General features: G+C 43.9%; 1 protein-coding gene across 2 annotated transcripts in view; it reads left to right on the forward strand.

Annotated features, from left to right (window-relative positions):
* Nucleotides 1-11,685, forward strand: part of LOC132392917 (actin filament-associated protein 1-like 2) — a 126,294-nt gene extending 114,609 nt beyond the window's left edge. For both annotated transcript variants that reach the window (XM_059967513.1, XM_059967506.1), the window contains exons 16-17: nt 8,759-8,869; nt 10,550-11,685. In XM_059967513.1, the coding sequence (XP_059823496.1) occupies nt 8,759-8,869; nt 10,550-10,576 (138 nt within the window). In that variant the 3' untranslated portion in view covers nt 10,577-11,685. The remainder of the gene's footprint in view (nt 1-8,758; nt 8,870-10,549) is intronic.
* The last annotated feature ends 8,662 nt before the right edge of the window (nt 11,686-20,347 follow it).

Raw genomic sequence — 20,347 nt, forward strand, 5'->3', positions numbered from 1 at the left:
TCTCAACAGGATTCTATATACTTGATATAAGGCTCAAACCCTCTTGCCATACAGGCTGATGTGTCACTTGCCCTCCTAATTGCCAGTGTACATATAGGAACAGCCAGGTCCCTCTGGACATTTCAGTCTCTTACGATCCCTCTTCAGGTGGATGACCCCGCGCTTTTCCATTCTGAATTTCATCTGCCAACTTCTAGTCATCTCCTCAGTCTGTCTGCACCCCTTCCAGTAGCCTCACAGCCCGCATAGTAACCAGACTGGCGTCATCAGCAAGATAGATATACGCCACCAGATCAGTTCATCCTGATCATTGCCGCAGACCGTGAAGAGCTGGGAGGTTCAACTCTGATCCCTGTGGCCCATCCTGAACATGGTCTGTCTATTACTGATCCTTTTTCCCTTCCCCAATCCATCGCTCGCGATATCACGTGCTAGAACTTCATTTAGTATCTCCGATATGGCTCTCTTTATCATTTAATCGTGTAATGGGTAAAAGCATCAGGGCCTTGAACAGAGGGGATGAGAGCTTCATTCAGCCTCACACGTCCCAACACCAAACAGTTCCCATAACCTGCAGTATCACTTTCAAGGACTCCTCATCTCATATTCTCCATATTTATTGTTTATTCATGATATGATGGTTATTATTTAGTTCCTTTGTACTTACTGTGAATGCCCACAAGAAAATGAATCCCAGGGTTGTATATGCAGACACATATGTACGTTGAAGATACACTTACTTTGAACTTTGAATGCACTGTGAAGGGTGACCTAAGCTAGGATCTTAATATCCAGGAAAATTCAGGCAACAAAGAAAAGAGATGGGAAGGTGTTGATAGTCAAGGAGGAAATCTGAGCAATATTGGGAGAGCTATAGACTTGGTAAATTGGGAGGTGAAGCAACATTGTTTAAAGCTGAAAATCATCAAGGAGCAGGAAACATTGATGGGAGCTGACTACAGGCCTTAAATTAGGTTCCCAATGTTTTTTAAAATTTTCATTTACAGTAACATCCTGATGCTCACGGATATGTGCCATGTGAAAAGATCACTAGGAAGAGCTGGCTGAGACAAACGTCTTTCATTTTGAGCTTTGTCGTCTGGGATGCTGATTACGGTCACTGATAGCTTAGCCCAGCTGCTTACAACCACTTTTGGAGTCTTGGACCAAACGACAAGACCTGGTCTTGGCTCCTGTCAGGGACCATGTAACAGACCATCTGTGGCTCGAAACATTAGTTCTGATTCTGTCCCCACAGAGGCTGTCCAACATACTGAATGTTTTCAGTCATTTCTGTTTTCAGATTTCCAGTTATCTGCAGTGCTTTTTCATCATCTGTTCATCTTAGATTGGGTAGCGTGCAGTTAGAATAGATTAATACCTCATTGTGCAGGGTGCTTTGGTGAATAGTATTTAGAAAGAGGTTGTCTTGAGGTCAAAGTGCAGGTCGTGGTGAATGTGGGGTTTCAGTGACTAGAGTAAGAATAGGGTAACATGTCACTGTGATGTGCCTAAACAAGCAACTTAACTACCTAAGCATGGAAGGCAATGGGTCAAATGCTGAGAAACGAGTTTAATACAGAAGGGTGCTATTAGTCAGTGTAGAGGAGATGGGCCAAATGAGATTTTATGACTCATTCTCAAAGGAAGATGAAAAGTGAAGTTATTCAATCTAAAGCCAAGATAGTAAATCTAAATGAAGAAAACTGAAAATATTAGGAGTCAGCTGATAGGTTAATGCAAGGAACTTTGTGGAAGAGTGATGGTGGATAGGCGAAAGGCGACATTTAAGGAATGAGTGGAGGAACTACAATTGTCATCCACTCATTTTTTGGTATAAAAACACAAAGGAAAGATTGAACAAGCTGGAGCTTTTGTCTTTGGAGTGAAGGAGGATGGGAGAGGTTGACGGAGGAGTTCAAGATGAACAGGGGCATAGATGGAGAGCACAGCCAGTGCCTTTTTCTTGGGGTGGAAACAGTTAATACAAGAGTGTTAAGTGTTAAGCTGTGTAACTTAGAAACATTACACTAACTTGAAGACAAGAGAGTCTAAAATGCAGGTGTAACTTTGACATTACTTTTAGCGAGGCATGCGTGTGTCACTTGGTAGCATCATGCAATTAATGCAATTTTACATCAGAACCAGGATCAGGTCTGTTTTCACCAGCAAGTGTTGTGAAATTTGTTAACTCCGCAGCAGCAGTTCAATGCAATATATAATAAACAAGAAGAAAAATAATAGTAATAATAAATAGGTGAATCAATTATATATATTGAATAGATTAAAAATCTGCAAAAAACAGAAATAATATATATTTAAAGAGTGAGGTATTGTTCAAAGGTTCAATGTCCATTTAGGAATTGGATGGTAGAGGGGAAGAACCCGTATAACTCGTAATTAAATATTTAAAGGAAGAAGGATGCTTAATCAGACAATGTATATATTAAATACACAACGCTCTTCCCTGATTTGCTATAAACTCCAACTCAACCAGATACACAACTTCTACATACAGATATCCACAGCATAGTAAAATTTAAATTGTCCCATTCCTGCCTAAAGATTTAATCATTGTGGAGGATTTCCTTCTCTTGTGGGATAATGTCTTTTCCTGACCAGGGGGATCACACTGCTTGGCCGGTGAGACTTGTGGCTGTGAAACAATCTCAGGTTCTGGGGCCTGGCGCATGGTGGTGCTAGGAGCTTGCAGGAAGCCACATTTCTTCTTCTTCCTCTAGTGCATCGTCTTCATGGGAAGGTACATTTAGTTCACTGGAGTATTCTCTTATTAATCCTTCCATTGCTCCCTTTACGATCTGATCTCTCCTCTTAGTGTTCCTAGCCACAACATTATCTGATGAATCCTCTGTTTTTATATCTCCTTTCCTTTTTGGCCTTCCATTCAACCAGCTGGGCTTTGGTCTTCGCATCTCCTTTTACAAGCAGCTTCTTGTCTCCCACTTGAAGTTCATGCAATAACCTTAATGCACGCAGATTCTTTAGACTCAAAATCTTGCAACTTTCCTGAAGCTCCTTGAGCTCTCTTCCTGCTAAAAAGCTAGCCACGTTTCACAAGTAACTGCCCAATTAACTTATCAGAAGCTTTCTCCGATATGTTGCCTACAAAACAACTGTTATAGTTGGACGACTGTTTTCATCACATTCCTCTGAGCGGAATGGTTCTTTTTTGGCCCAATATCCTTTCCAACCGGAGTCAAAGAGTTTGGTATCAGCACCTGTTTGTCCTCTGTTGGGGGACAGTTCTTGGTGTTGGACATGGAGACAGTTGTGGCATCATCCAGTACCTTTCTTAATTTGCTTCATTACAGGGGACGTGGCATGCAAATGGTGGATGGATCTCCAATCAAGTTGGAGTTGTCTCAGGTCCCCACAATGCTAGTCCTACTGATGTTACCACATACAAACCCAATGTGGCTTGTTGGTTGTTGTATTTCACTGTCATAGATGTCATTCCCATAGGAGTTATCTTTTCTCCGGTACAAGTTCTTGGACTGGATACCTGCAGGCTTCAGTTTAGTATGTTTAAAATGTATTTTGTGCAATGACTGAAACTGCTGAGCCAGTATCCAGCTCCGTTGTTATTAATTAGCCTTTCTCGTCTGACGTAAGCCAAAATGCTTGTCTGTTAAGTTTCGTACTGTAAATCTCAAGGGCCCTTCGGCCCATCTAATCCATGCTGAGCCATTAACTTGCTTGGCCCATTGACCGGCACACGGACCACAACCTTTCAGGTTCCTCTGTCCATGTACCTATCCAAATTTCTCTTAACTGATGAAATCAAACCTGCAACCAACACTTGCGCTGGCAGCTCGTTCCACACTCTCACCACCCTCTAGGTGAAGGAGTCCCCCCTCAAGTTGCCCTTCAATATTTCACCTTTCACCTCACCTCAGCCCATGACCTCTAGCAGTAGTCTCACCCAACCTCAGTGCAAAAAAACCCTGTTTGCATTTACCCTGTCTATACCCCTCATAATTTTGTATACCTCTATCAAATCTCCTCTCAGTCTTCTATGTTCTAGGTAATAAAGTCCCAACCTATTCAACCTTACCTTATAACTCAGGTCTTCAAGTCCGGGCAACATCCTTGTAAATTTTCTCTGCACTCTTTTAATATTACTTATATCTTTCGTGTAGGTAGGTGAGTGAAATTGCAGACGATACTCCACCATTGGGCCTCACAACATCTTATACAATTTAAGAGTATAAGAAACAGGAGGAGGAGGTAGGCCATCTGGCCCATCGAGCCTGTTCTGCCAATCAATACGATAATGGCTGATCTGATCTCCAACTACCTGCCTTTTCCCCATAACCCGTAATTCCCCTACTATGCCTTCATCAAATTTCCTGGTAACTTCCTTGAAAAACTGTATAAGATTGGTTAAACATGACTTACCATGCACAAAGCCATGCTGACTATCCTTAATCAGTCCCTGTCTATCCAAATACTTGTATATACAGTCTATTAGAATACCTTCCAATAACTTTCCCACTACTGATGTCAGGCTCAGTGGCTCTAATTTCCTGGCTTATTATTAGAGCCTTTCTTAAATAATGGAAGAACATAAACCATCCTCCAATATTCCAGCACCTTACCCATGGATAAGGATGATTATGATCCCTGCCAGAGCCCCTGCAATATCTGCACTTGCCTCCCTCGAGGGAACACCTTGCCTGACCCGATTTATCCACCCTAATTTGCCTCAGGATAGCACACACCTCCTCTGTAATCTGTACAGGGTCCATTCCATCGTGGCTGCATTGCCTCACATCTATGGACTCTGTGTCTGTCTCCAAGACCAGATGCAAAAGAATCCTCTTATGATCTCCTGCATCTCTTTGACTCCACAAATAGATCACCACTCTAATCTTCCAGGAGACCAATTTTGTCCCTTGCTATCCTTTTGCTCTTAATATATCTGAAGAAGTCCTTAGGATTCTTCTTTACCTTGTCTGCTATGTCATGTCTTCTTTCAGCCCTCTTGTATTTTCTTATATTCCTCAAGTACCTCATTTGTTCCTACCTGCTTTGTACCTCCTTTTTCATAACCAGGCACTCAATGTCTCTCAAAAATTAAGGTTCCCTCAATCTGTTATCCTTGCCTTTTATTCTGACAGGAACATACAAACTCTGTACTCTCAAAATTTCACTCTTGAAGGCCTCCCACCTACCAAGAACACCTTTGCCAGCAAACAACGTGTCCCAATCCTTAATGATGCCATCAAAATTAGAAACATAGAGACATAGAAAATCTACAGCACAATACAGGCCCTTCAGCCCACAATGCTGTGCCGAACATGTCCTTACTTTAGAAATTACCTAAGGTTACCCATAGCCCTCTATTTTTCTAAGTTCCATGTACCTATCCAGGAGTCTCTTAAAAGACCCTATCGTATCTGTGTCCACCACTGTCACTGGCAGCCCATTCCACACACTCATCACTCTCTACGTAAAAAACTTACCCCTGACATCGCCTCTTTACCTACTTCCAAGCACCTTAAAACTGCCCTCTCATGCTAGCCATTCCAGACCTGGGAAAAAGCTTCTGACTATCCACATGATCAGTGCCTCTCATCCTCCATCACTCCAAGGAGAAAAGGGCGAGTTAATTTAACCTATTCTTATAGGCATACTCTCCAATCTAGTCAACATCCTTGTAAATTTCCTCTGCACCCTTTCTATAGTTTCCACATCCTTCTTCTATTGAGGCGACCAGAACTGAGCACAGTACTCCAAGTGGGGTCTGACCAGGGTCCAATATCACTGCAACATTACCTCTCGGCTCTTAAACTCAATCCCATGGTTGATGAAGGCCAATGCACCATATGCCTTCCTAACCACAGAGTCAACCTGCGCAGTAGCTTTGAGTGTCCTATGGACTCGGACCCCAAGATCCCTCTGATCCTCCACACTGCCAAGAGTCTTACCATTAATACTATATTCTGCCATCCTATTGGCCCTTCTCCACTTTAGAATCTCAACCCAAGGACCAGACTTATCTTTTTCCATAATTACCTTGAAATTATTGGCATTATGATCAATAGATACAAAGTATTCGCCTATACAAAGTTCTGTCACCTGTCCTGTCTCATTTCCTAATAGATCTTGTATCACACTCTCTCTAGTTTGGACTTCTCTGTACTGATTAAGGAAACTTTCCTGAACACACTTGACAAACTCTTTCCCATCCAGCCCTTTTACAGTATGGGAATCCCAGTCAGTATGTGGAAAGTTAAAATCACCTACCGTCACAACCTTATGTTTCTCGCAACAGTCTGCGATCTCTCTACAAACTTCATCCTCTAAATCCCATGAACTGTTGGGTGGTCTATTATATAATCTCTTTGACATGGTCATATCTTTCTTATGCCTCAGTTCCACAAATAAAGCTTCACTCAACAAGCTCTCCAGTCTGTCTTGACTGAGCCATGACATTTTCCCTGACTAGTAATTGCACCCATCCCGTTCTATCATGTCTAAAACAATGGAAACCTGGAACATTGAGCCACCAGTCCTGCCCCTCCTGCAATTATCTCACTAATGGATACAATGTCGTAATTCCATGTGCTGATCCATACCTTGAGCTCATCCACCTTTCCTACATTACCCTTTGCAGTAAACAATAAACTATGTACGTTCATCCTGCAATGCTGCACTTTTTGATTCCTGACTTTGTATGTAGGCTTAACAACATCTTTCAGCACAACCACGCTACTATCTGTTCTGGCACTGGTTCCCATCCCCTGCAACTCCAGTTTAAACCCAACCACCTCCCCCTACCATCTCCCGCTCCCATGCAACACGAGCAGACCTTCCCGCTAGGATATTAGTCCCGCTCCAGTTCAGGGGCAAGCAGTCCTATCTGTACAAGTCCCATTTTCCTTGGAAAAGGGTCCAATGATCTAAAAACCTGAAGCCCTCCCTCCTGCATCATCTCCTTAGTCACGTGTTAAACTGTTATGATCTTCCTGTTTCTGGCCTCACTAGCATGTGGCATGGGTGGTAATCCTGAGATCACAACCCTAGAGGTCGTGGCCTTTAACTTAGCTCCTAACTCCATGAACTCACTTTGTAGAACCTCATTACCTTTCCTACCCATGTCAATGGTACCAACGTGGACCACAACCTCTGGCTTCTCACCCTCCCACTTAAGAATGCTGTGGACTCGATCTGAGATGTCCCTGACCCTGGCACCCAGGAGGCAACAAATCATCTGGAAATCTCGTTCTCATCCACCGAACCTCCTTTCTGTTCCCCTGACCAATGAGCCCTCGATGACCATAGCCCGCTTCTTCTCCCAACTTCCCTTCTCAAAGTTCAAACATTTATTATCAAAGTAGTACAAACGATACAACCTTGAGATTTGTCTTCTGACAGCCACAAACAAACCAAAAAAAGACCGTCAAACAACCAGTGTGCAGAGAAACAAAAAATCATGCAAATAATAAACACAAGCAAGTAGCGTTCTGAACTGAGGGCCACAAAACCCTTAGTTCAGAGCAGTGAGCTGGACCAGCCCATCCCTCACCTCGGGCCCTGACACCTGACCTTTCCATTCTGGCCCGTCCCCTAAATTGTTGGCCAAACGTCGGGTTCGGTTGCTTTGATTTGCTCTGGGGGCCGGACCGCACTGCCTTGGGCCTATACCTGACATCTCCGATTCAGCACAGCGCTTAGATCTTATCCACAAATGAAGAAAATAATTTAGAACATAGAATAGTACAGCACAGTACAGGCCCTTCGGCCCACAATGTTATGCCGACCCTCAAACCCTGCTTCCCATATAAACCCCACCTTAAATTCCTCCATATACCTGTCTAGTAGTCTCTTAAACTTCACTAATGTATCTGCCTCCACCATTGACTCAGGCAGTGCATTCCAGGCACCAACCACTCTCTGAGTACAAAACCTTCCTCTAATATCCCCCTTGAACTTCCCTCCCCTTACCTTAAAGCCATGTCCTCTTGTTCTGAGCAGTGGTGCCCTGGGGAAGAGGCGCTGGCTGTCCACTCTGTCTATTCCTCTTAATATCTTGTATACCTCTATCATGTCTCCTCTCACCCTCCTTCTCTCCAAAGAGTAAAGCCCTAGCTCCCTTAATCTCTGATCATAATCCATACTCTCTAAACCAGGCAGCATCCTGGTAAATCTCCTCTGTACCCTTTCCAATGCTTCCACATCCTTCCTATAGTGAAGCAACCAAAACTGGACACAGTACTCCAAGTGTGGTCTAACCAGAGTTTTATAGAGCTGCGTCATTTTTGTATATATATTGTCCATCTTCCTTTATTGTTCAGTCCAGATGAAGGAAAAGTCAACTGTCCATTTTCCTTCACAGATACTGCCTGTCCCACTGGGTTCCTCCAGCATCTTGTAACGTGACAGCTATTGTTCTGTGAATCCTTTTATTACCCGACCTTCAGTCCACCATTTATCATTACCTAGTACTAGATAGTCACAATTATAAAGTAATATAGCATGGAAACAGACTATTTGGCCCATGCCTACCAATATGCCCACCTCAGTTCAGCCTATTTGACTGCATTTGTCCCATATTCCTATAAATTCCTCCTATCTGTATTTTAAACATCATTATTTTTCCTTTAAGTTTTCTATGCCAGATTCAAAGTCACCGTTGTTGGAATGTGATCATCTTACAAAATGGCGGGCAACACGGGCGCCAATCTTTCCGGTTTAAGTTGCAGGAATTGATTAGCTCTGATTCAATTTTCAGGTTGCAGTTGTGAGCCCACTGCTGAGACGCACAGCCTCAGCCAAAAGCAGTCTGAGGCGAACGCCGAGTGTCCTCGGCGTCCAGAAGGGCAGAGTGCTGCAGAAAACGAAGGTACGTCTGATCGGTTCGGGGAGCTGCTGAAAGGCAACAGTACGAGCTGCAGGGCGGGGAGGGAAACAGTCAGCAAGAACCAGTCAATGTTGGAGACGGAAAAGACTGGAAGCACTTGACAGGTCATGCAACAGGTGCGGAGAGAGGAACAAACTCGATTGCTCCTCATCAGTGCTTTTCCAGTTCCGATGGAGGACCTTTGATCCGAGCGTCCTTTCCTTTCTGCCACATGAACGTTTTCAGCAATTTCTGCTCAGCGAGATTCCGGCAGTAAACAAACAGAGAAGAATTGTAGCTTTTCTGAGATCACGACCCACATCACTTTCAGTTTCTGAAAGCTGGATCTTTCAACTGTAACACCCTACCGTCCCTGCATTTTGTTCAGAAGGCCATGGGATCGTCTCACTCCGGGGGTTTAAGGATATGATGAGGGCTGTCACTCCAGCACAGTACCAAGTGCATCTGACTTGTTGCAAGGACGACATTGCGGGACCACTGAACTTTCAGAGGGTTTGTCGAGTAAAGTCTGCACTCTCCAAGGGCAGCATTGAGCGAGCCTGCGCTGTGGGAACGTCATTAGCAGAAGGGGCTTTGTTGGAGGTTGCAGTCTGACAGAGGGCTGACGTGGAGCGGTACTGGAAGAACCATTGGGTCGGTGGGAGAGGACTATCAGAGGTGCAGCTCCGACAGTGCAAAGGTCGACAGGTTGGACAGATCTGGGTGGGACACTAATCTGAGGCCCCTCCTGTCCCTTTAATAAAATACATCGACATATGATAGGATAGGATGGTAGGCACCAGAGGGGTTTGCCCATTGTGAAAATGCAAAGGATTGGAGGGTGATTTAAGGTGAGTGAGGGAAAGATTCAGGTGAGAGGAAGAAACATGCCTTATGAAGACAGGTTGAGCAAGCTAGGGCTTTTCTCTGGACCAAAGGAAGATGAGAGGTGATGATAGAGGTTTATAAGGTGATAAGAAACCTTAGGATAGGGGTGTATAAGGTGATAGATCGAGTGCCTTTTTCCCAGGGCACCAATGGCTAATACAAGCAGACATACTTTTAAGAAGATTGGCAGGAACTATAGAGGGTTCTTTACGCAGAGGTTAGTGGGTGCATGGAATGTACTGCCAAGGATGGTGATAGGCAGATACAGTAGTGGCAGTTTAGAGATTCTTAGACGGGCACATGGATGAAAGAAAACTGGAGGGTCATGTAGGAGGGAAGTGTCAGATTGGTCTTGGAGTAGGTTAAACGGCCAGCACAACACCGTGTTCTGAGCTCTAACGTTTAAGGGAGATATGCAGGGCAACTCTCTTTGTTACAGAGAATGGTAGACACCTAGAGCACACAGACACACAAACATGCAGGGAATGGAGGTCCCTATGAAGACAGATGGGATTAGTTAGATTGGCATCAAAGTTGGTTCAAACACTGGTGCTGTTCCTGTGCTGAACTCTCGTATGTCCTATGATCTTTCTTGCTGCTACCGTACATTATAAACAGTGGTCCTTTAACTGGCTTTCACAATTCAGAATGTACAAGAGTTAGTAACTGCTGAATACTTCAGATAATTCCCGTGGGTTTAAGCTTATCCTATCTTAATTATCCGACCCACATTTCCTCTCGGCAGATCAAGGGCGTCCCGACTCCTCTGTCTGATGAGCTTCTTTTATTTTACAGGAATGGGAAATGAAGTCTTCAATTTAATCAGATGAAAGAGACATCTATTTCTTCACCAAAGGATAACCTCCATGTGAAGATGCCCTGCTTTCTAGGACTCAGCACTACAAATATTGGAATTCTCTTGTGGAACAAGCGTCAAAACGGATCCCTTCCTACCTTCCAGTTCTCAAAGGAGGGCAATTCCTGTACTACACCTGGTTTTCTGTTAGAATCTGAGATCTGAGCCAAATGTGCAGGAACTAAGATCTGACTAGATTGGTGGAACCTCTAAACCCCTTGTGTTACAAAACATCGGTTGTATTTTTAACTCGTTAATCTCGTGTTGACTAAAAATGAGAGGGAATAGAGAGAATACTTGCTATATCAATTCCTTGAAATTCGCACCCCTCCCTCCCCACCAGCGCATTCCTCACCCCTCACCTTTCCACCTGGAAGCAAAAACACAAATGAATTCTCGGAACTCTAATTTTCTAGTCAATACGTTGTCTTTTGTGACAGACGTGATGTGGGACATAAATCATTTATTCTTTAGAACAGAGTTGCAAAATTGCCTGCACAGAGTGGGGATGCCTTACTGAGGAAAGGTAATATTCCTTTCTAACTTGGACATCCTTTGCCAGCAGAAGTTATTAATCAATCCTAACTTTCTTTGGGATAACATAAGCAACAGAAGTTTCCCCAAAACAGGAAATTGGTGATCAAATCTGATAATAACTTGCCAGGTAAATATGCAACATCTGCTGTTTGGCAATCTGAAATTCTCCTTTAAATATCTACCAAGCTGCTGGTTTTTGATTACAGCAGTAGTGATGTTTACAGTTAAATCTCTGGGTTTGGGATACAAACCCATTCTTGACTATAACTGTAGTAAGGAATTGTCTGGACATGGGCAAGCTAGCTCAATTGCAGAGAAATTCCAATCTAAATGCCTCACTGCTTTGATGGCTACACGCAGTGAAGATGGAGATAACTTGTTTAAACTAGGAATAAAAAAAAACTTTCTGAAGCACTTATTAATCACACTGGAGCAAAATAACACAGCATGCAAGTGTCACGGAGCATCACATCAAGTATCAGATTTTGAGCACCACGTTTTATGGAATGTTATTTCTGTATTTCACTTGTTTATAAAATGTAAATGTTTTCTTTCTTAAAACGATTCGTGCCTTATGTTGGGTCGGGAAAATTCGGGCAGTTTCATCCGCAATACCAAGGTGCGTGTTTGGTCTGCCTCTGTGGAGGGGGCAGTACTTCAGGGATGAATGAGTAGAGCTGCAAGGTTGGAGAGACCTTCCAGAAGGGCGTCACACTGCTGGGCGATCAGTACTGAAGGAATGCTGCATTGTCAGAGGGGTTTTACTGAGGAACCATTACATTGCTTAGGGTCTGGGTACCGAAGGAGCCGCTACACTACCTGAGGGAACACTTCACTGTTGCGGTCACGACTGAGGGACTACTGTGCTGTTGGGGGGGGCGGGGGCAGTACTGGGCACTGCGTTGCTGGAAGAGCAGGAATAAGGGTATATGGTTGGTCATTCAGGAATGAGGAAGTGTTGCGTTGTTGGTGAGGCAGTAATGAAAGATCATTACATTGTCAGAGGGTCGTTACTGAGGATCAAGTGCACTGAGAAGAGGAAACTATTAAAGGAAGATCATCTACCTATCATCAACTGGGTACTGCCCAAAGCTAAATACCAAATACTTAAGCCAAGTTTGGATAGATTTTGGCATTGTAGGGGAATTAAGGTTCATGGGAGAAAGACAGGTAGGTGGAGATGAGTCTATGGCCAGATCAGCCATGATCTTATTGACTAGCGGAGCAGGCTCGACGGGCCAGATGGCCTACTCCTGCTCCTATTTCTCATGTTCTTAAATATCTCAAGCTTCTATCTCAGAGCAGGGTGCTAACCCAGTACTGACCAACATCAATCCTTCAACCAACATTAGGAACACATTGAGCTCGCTGTAGGCAAATCAGCTGACATATTTCAAAGCTTGTGATAAGACTGTAAGTCATAGGAGCAGAATTAGGCCATTCAGCCCATTGAGTCTGCTCCACCATTCCATCCCTCTTAACCCCATTCTTCTGCCTTCTCCCCATTTCTTTTGATGCCCTGACTAACCGAGAACAATCAATCTCTGCTTTAAATATACTCAGTGACTTGGCGTCCACAGCCAACTGTGGCAATGAATTCCACAGATTCACCACCTTCTGGCTAAAAAAAAATTCCTTCTCATCTCTGTTCTAAATGGACATCCCTTTATTGAGAGGCTGTGCTCTCTGCTCCTAGACTCAACCACTATAGAAAACATCCTCTCTATTTCTATTCTATCGAGGCTCTTCAATATTGGTTAGGTTTTAATGAGATCCTCCTTCATTCTTTTAAAGTCCAACGAGAATAGGCCCAGAACTATCAAATTTTCCTCATACGTTAACTCTTTCATGACCTGAATTATTTTCATGAACCTCCTCTGGACCCTGTTCAAGGCTAACACATCTTTTCTTAGATACAAGGCCCAAAACTACTCACAGTACTCCCAAGTGCCATCTAACCAATGCCTCATAGTGCCTCAGCATCACTTCCTGGCTCTTAAATTCTAGTGCTCTTTCACTGAGTGCTAACATTGCGTTTGCCTTCCTTACCTCGCACCCCCCCCCCCCCACCACTCAACCTGCAAGTTAACCTTTAAGGAATCCTGCACAAGGACTCCCAAGTCCCTTTACACTTATGATTTTTGAATTTTCTCCCTGTTTAGAAAATAGTTTATGCCCTTACTTCTTCTAATAAATTGCATGGCCGTACATTTTCCGGCACTATATTCTATCTTCCATCTCTTTGACCATTCTGCCAATCTGTTCAAGTCCTTCTTTGGACTCCCTGCATTCTCAACACTACCTGTCCCTTCACCTATCGTTGTGTAACCTGCAAACTTGGCCATCAATTCCATCATCCAGATTGTTGACGTATAACATGAAACGAAGTGGTCCCAATACTGACCCCTGTGGAACACCACTCGTCACCAGCACCAACCAGAATAGCCCTCTTTATTTTCACTCTTTGCCCTCTAGCAGTCAGCCAATCTTCTACCCATGCTAGTGACTTTCCGGTTAAACATACACTTACTTGCACTGTATTCCATCTGCCACTTCTTGGCCCATTTTACCAATCTGACCAAGCCCTTCTGCAGACTCCCTGCTTTCTCAACACCGCCTGGCCCTCTTTGTATCATCTGCAATCTTGGCCATATTCTGAAAGAACTGGATTATGCAGTGATGGGAAGAGCATGGATGAATGCTTTAGAGATCAGAATGAAATGGGTGAGATGGTGAAGGCACTGGCATCACACTTGTGTAGGGGTCCTTTGGGACTGTGAGGCACTGCCAGCAGTAGGCATTTAGGGAGGTGGCAAGATTTAGAATTATTTATTACATGTACATCAAAACATACAGTGAAATGAGTCATTTGTGTTAACGACCAACACACACATGAAGATGTGCTGGCTGAGGCCTGCAGGTGTCGCCACACATTCCAGTGCCAACTCTATCATGCCCATGAAGATCTGTGAACTATGCAGAATACAAAAATAACAGAATATACCAATCAACAAAGTAACAACAGCAAACAAGCCATGTTCCTCTCTTCCTCCCATACACACACACACACACACACACACACACACACACACACACACACACACACACACACACTCACACACACACACACAGACACACAGACACACACACACACTCACACACACACACACACACACACAAACACACACACACACACACACACACACACAGTCCTCTAACCCCAGGATGGGGCATCTTGTGGATTTGCAGACACAGGGCCTGACTTCTCCGGTGGACCTACAGAGATTTGCAGACCTGGGCTCCTGCCATTGGGCCTTAACCTCCGGATCTTTGACTGACCTTTGGGCTTCAATCTACAGTAATGAGCCAGGACTTGCAGATGATGATGAATGAGGGCCCAAACTCTAGGCCTCAAGTGCTGGACTTGTCAATGACAGAACCCCGAAAAGTAGGCCTCAAACTCTGATCTTGGCAACGACAGATCTCTGACCATCCTGGCTGGTTCGTGGGTCTTTGAACATGGAGTGGAGGCTTAGTCTCCAACTTTCCCTCTAATTCCCCACCTCCCTGCCCCTAAACCCTAATAAGACCATAAGCAACAAGAGCAGAATTAGGCCATTTGGCCCATCGAGTCTGCTCCACCATTTCATCATGGCTGAGCCAATTGTCCTCTCATCCTCCATCTCCTGTCTTCTCCCCATATCCCTTCATGCCTTGACAATCATGAATCTATCAGCCTCTGCCTTAAATATACATAAATACATAGCTGCCTGTAGCAAGAATTCCACAGATTCACCACAATTTAGACCCCTAGCTCCCCTCACTGTCCCCAAAACCATCTCTATGAACCACAAACCTAAAAAAAATTTAAGAAGTTGTGTCTGAGCTGCAAACACAAAGAAGATCACAGCTTGGCACCATCTTGAACCATTTGAATTGAAGAGTAATCATTTAACTCTTCCAGTAGCTGGTTTGATCTGAGGTTGTATGGATGAGGTATAAATACTGTGGACAAATATCTGAACCTTCAGGAACTGCACAATGTGAACAAATCCTATACCCCCACCACCTGCTCCCTTGGGTTAAGGAAAAAGTAGGCAAATTTTCCTCTTATTAAGTGCAGAATCTAAGTGAATCCCCTCACATAGCAGTAAGATGTGGCGGAGATTGGAATTATCCCAGGGACTCAAAGGCGGAAAGTGACTTTGTGTAAAATACCCCCGACATACACATTATAGAACCTTAGAGGCAACCTAGTCCATGCTAACCAAGATACTTAACTGAGCTTCTCCCACATTCCTCTGTTTGGTCCATATCCCTCTAAAATGTCTCCTATCCCTGAACCTGTCCTAATATCTACAGCTTCCTTTGACAGGTTGTTCCATATAACCATTAGCCTCCATGGGAAAAACTTTCCACTCAGGTCCCCTCCACCTTAAATCTCCTCACCATAAATCTCACGTTAGCTTCCTGTGCTTCAGTCCTAAGCTCTCCCTAAAATACAAGCTCTACAGTCCAGTAACGTCCTTGTGAATCTCGTCTGCACCCCTTTCTGCACAAGGCATTGCAGGAGCCGAGGACAAATTATCCAATTTAATTGTTGGACCACTGAAAAGAGTGGCCTAAAGGGAAATCGGACAGGAAAAAGACGCTTGTCATACTACTTATGTAAATAAGAACTGTCCTTTTTCAAACCCATGAGGTTGAAAATCATACAGAAATCGGTTTTGAGCGTTGCAGAATTGTTGGTATTGTTCGGAGAAATTTTACTGCAAAAGAAAGGAAGCTAATCCAAGCGAATGTCTTCCTGATAAATCGGGAATAAAACTTTCAGATGGAAGTTAGACAGTAAATGGAAGAACTGTGCTCAGACTTGCCGTCCTTGGGATGGAGCTAATACTCAAAATGATGACTCTTTATTCCTCTCCATAGATGCTGCCTGACCTGCTGAGTTCATTCAGCATTTTGTATGCATTACTCTGATTTCCAGCATCTGCAGAATCTGCTGTGTTTATGAACTCCTGCTCCACAGCACAGTGCAATACTGTTTTGCAGCTAGGCTATGGAAATTCTAGGCCTTATTATCCATCAGATCAATGCAAATAATGTTGGTAAATATGAGCAATATGTCATATTATCAAATCATAGGGAACACAGTTAATCAAACCCTAAGATATCTTGGCTCCATTTATCAAGCTCCCCTGAAACTCAACAAAATTATTGACCTCAGCCTTGAAAACATCATTTTTGAAAGAGAGGGGATTTTCATCTCCCTTTGTAATTAGCAATTGTTTCATGACAGAAAGTGGAAATGAACAAATGGAAAACTGCTTTATCTTGATCAGCAAATGCAGAAACTCTAGAACTTGTCACTATTGACTAACGCTTAGCGTAAATCCACTGGGTTTTAAACAGTTACTCATTCTGTTCAGACCCCAGCCAGCTGCCATCATCAATGGTGGAAGCAGTCTTCAACTCCAGGAGTAGGTTTGCACATCGTATTTAAAATACATCCTACATATGCCCCTTTCAAGAAGAGTTAAAGGGATCCAACTTAGTCACAGAAAACATCGACAGCCAGTATCATTTCCCAGCATTGAAATGTCTAATACTGGAGAGCACGAACTGAAGGTGAGAGCGGTACGTTCAAAGGAGAAGTATGGGGCAAGTTTATTTTTATACTCAGAGAGTGGTGCCTGCCTGGAATGCTCTGTCAAGGTGGCTGTAGAGGCAAATATGACGGAGGTGTTTAAGGGATTCTTAGATAAGCACATGGATGAGCAGAAACTGGATATGGACATCAAGTAGGCAGAAGGGATTATTTTTAGTGAGGTGTTTAGTTGCTAGTTCTGCAAAACAACATGTGCTGTACTGTTCCATCTTCCTACTTAACTACCAAAACTATTAGATAAGACTTTGAAATGACGGGAGCTGTGTTGGTTGTTGGTGGGCAGTAATGTAGAATTCATTTGGGTTGAAAGCATAGAACATGGAAGCAAGCCCTTTGGCCCAACTCATCCGTGTTGGTCAAAGTGCCTGTCTAAACTTCTCCCTTTTGTGTACACTTGGCCCATATCTCTCTATATCTTTCTACATGTCTGTTAAAAATGCCTTTACCTCCTCTTCTGGCAGCTTGTCCCATAATCCACCATGCTCTGTAAAAAAAAACATTTGTTCTTAGGTCTACTCTAAACCTTTCCCTTCTCACCTTAAACCTACACACCCTCTGGATTTGCGCCCCCCTATCCTGGAGGTAAAAAACTGAGACCATCATTTTACATCCCTCATGACATCAGATACCTCCATAGATCCAGCCCCTGCCACCTAAAGCAGCCCCGGCCTCTCCAGTCTCCAGCCCCAGTCGCACCCTCTCCAGCTGAATGGCATCATGTAGTGTGGAAAGCAGAACTGTGCACAATACTCCAAGTGTGGTCTCGACAACTATCCTATACAATTGTCATATGACATACTGACCCAGTGCCCTGACTGATGAAAGCAAGCAAGTCAACATCTTCACCGTCCTATCTATCTCTGTCACCATGTACAATGGATTTGTGTATTTGTACCCTCTGGTATGCTATTCAGGGCCTTTACATTTACTGTGCAGGTCCTCCCCTGGTCTATCTTCTCAAAATAGATCACTGCTCGAATCTATTTCCATCTGCCAGTTCTTCGTCTGGAAAAGAAGACAATGGTGGGAATGGTCTTTAGCTCCTCAAAAATGTAGCCTCTCACTGGGGTGGAGCACAGCTGGGTAAGTATCTAAGGCATGTGTGTTGGGAACTACAATTGTCATGGAAGATTTCAGTCTAATCACTCATGTGCCCTGTTGTATGACAATCATGGTCCATGACTATGGTTGTACTTGGTTCTACAGAAGTAGTTTGTCTTTGCCTTCTTTACAATCTATATTGCTTCTTAAAACAGTATGTTACAGAACCCTTCCAAGTGCAGCCTATTTCATATTTGGCCATGAGTAACAAGGATAGATCAATCAGAATCAGTTTTAATATCACCACATTGTCATGAAATTTGTTAACCTAACGGCAGCAGGTAAATAGAGAAAATAAATAAGTAAATCAATTATAGCAAATATATATATTCAGGCTTCTTTACCTCTTTCATGATGGTAACAATCAGAAGAGGGCATGTCCTGGGTGATGGGGGTCCTAAATAATGGACACCGCCTTCCTAAGGCACTGCTCATTGAAGATGTCTTGGACACTGGTACCTATGATGGAGCTGACTAATTTTACAAGTTTCTGCAACTTATTTTGATCTTGTGCAGTAGCCCCCCCCCCCCCCCACCACACCAGACAGTGATGCAGCCAGTCAGAATGCTCTCCACAGTCGAAGTTTTCCAGCGTTTTAGTTGACAAACCAAATATCCTCTAACTCCTGGTGAAATATAGCCGCTGTCTGCGTCCGGGTTAGGTACTCAGAGATATTCACACCCAGGCACTTGAAATTGCTCACTCTCTCCACTTCTGATCCTTCTATGAGGATTGTTTTTTGTTCCCTCGTCCTACCCTTCCTGAAGTCCACAATCACCTCTTTGGTTTTGCTGACAATTGAGTGCAAGGTTGTTGCTGCAACACCACTCGACTGGTGTATCTCCCTTCTGTAGTGCCTCTCATCACCATCAGTGATTTTGCCAACAAGGGTTGTATCATCAGCAAATTTATAAATGCTGTTTGAGCTATGCCTTTCCACACGGTCAAAGAGAGGAGAGCAGTGGGTTAAGCCCACATCCCTGTGGAGCGCCGGTGTTAATTATCAGCAAGTTGGAGATGTTTTTTCCAGTCTGCACAGATGAGGCCCAGGTTCTGTAGCTTTTCGATCAGGATTGTGGGAATTATGGTTTTAAACACTGAGCTATAGTCAACCAACACCATCCTGACATAGTCATTTGTATTGTCCAGGTGATCCAAGGTTGCATGAAGAGCCAATGAGACTTGCATCTGTTGTAGACCTATTGTGGCGATAGGCAGTGGATCGCAGTGGGTCCAGGTCCTTCCTGAGACAGGTGTTGATCCTAGCCTTGACCAACCTCTCAAAGCATTTCACCCTCGTAGATGTGAGTGCTACTGGACGACAGTTGTTCAGGCAGCTCACCCTGCTCTTCTTGGGCAGTGGTATAATCGTTACCCTTTTGAAGCAGGTGCGGACTTCTGACTGTAACAGTGAGAGGTTGAAAATATCTTTGAATACTCCCAGCAGTTGGTTGGCACAGGTTTTCAGAGCTTTACCAGGTAATCCATCGAGATCTGCTGCCCTGAGAGGGTTCACCTTCTTGAAAGACAGCCTGACATCAGCCTCCGAGACAGAGATCACAGGGTCATCAGAAGCTTCGGTGATCTTCATAGTTATGGATTTATCCTCCCTATCAAAGCAGACATAGAAGGCGTTGAGATCATCTGGTAGTGAAGCATCGCTGCCATTCATTGTCTTGGATTTTGGTTTGTAGGAAGTAGTGTCCTGCAAACCCTGCCAGAGTTGACGTGCATCCAAAGTCACTTCCAACCTCTCCTGGAATTATTTTTTAGCTCTTGAAATATCCCCTTGCAAGTCGTACCTAGTTTTCTTACACAGACCTGGATCACCAGACTTAAATGCCACAGATCTCACCCTCAGCAGGCTACAAACCCCTTGGTTCATCCACAGTTTTTGGTTTGGGAGTGTACGGTGAGTTTTCATAGGCACACAATCACCCACCTAGGTTTTAGTGGAGTTGTTGACTGCTGTGGCATACTCATCCAGGCTCAATGGTGACTCCCTAATCACATTCCAGTCCACCGGTTCAAAGCAGGCCTGTAAACACTCCAGTGCCTCCCTGATCCATATCTTCTTGGTCCTCACTACTGGTGCTGCAGACTTCAGTCTCTGCCTATGCTCAGGGAGTAGAAGTACAGCCAGGTGATCAGACTTTCCAAAGTGAGGGCGTGGTAGGCCATCTTGAACTAGGTGTAACCGTGATCCAGTGTGTTATTTCCTCTAGTACCACAGGTGACATGTTGGTAATAATCATTTAGGGGCTTTATCAAGCTGGCTTGGTTAAAATCCCCCAAAATGATGGGAAAGGCATCAAGATGTGTTGTTTCATGCCTGTTCATCACAGCCTGTTTGACATTAGCCTGGGCTGGCATGTACACCACTACCAAAAAGATCACTGAAAATTCTCGCGACAGGTAAGGCGGCTG

Source organism: Hypanus sabinus, chromosome 1 (assembly GCF_030144855.1).
Source record: "Hypanus sabinus isolate sHypSab1 chromosome 1, sHypSab1.hap1, whole genome shotgun sequence".
Lineage (NCBI taxonomy): Eukaryota > Metazoa > Chordata > Chondrichthyes > Myliobatiformes > Dasyatidae > Hypanus > Hypanus sabinus.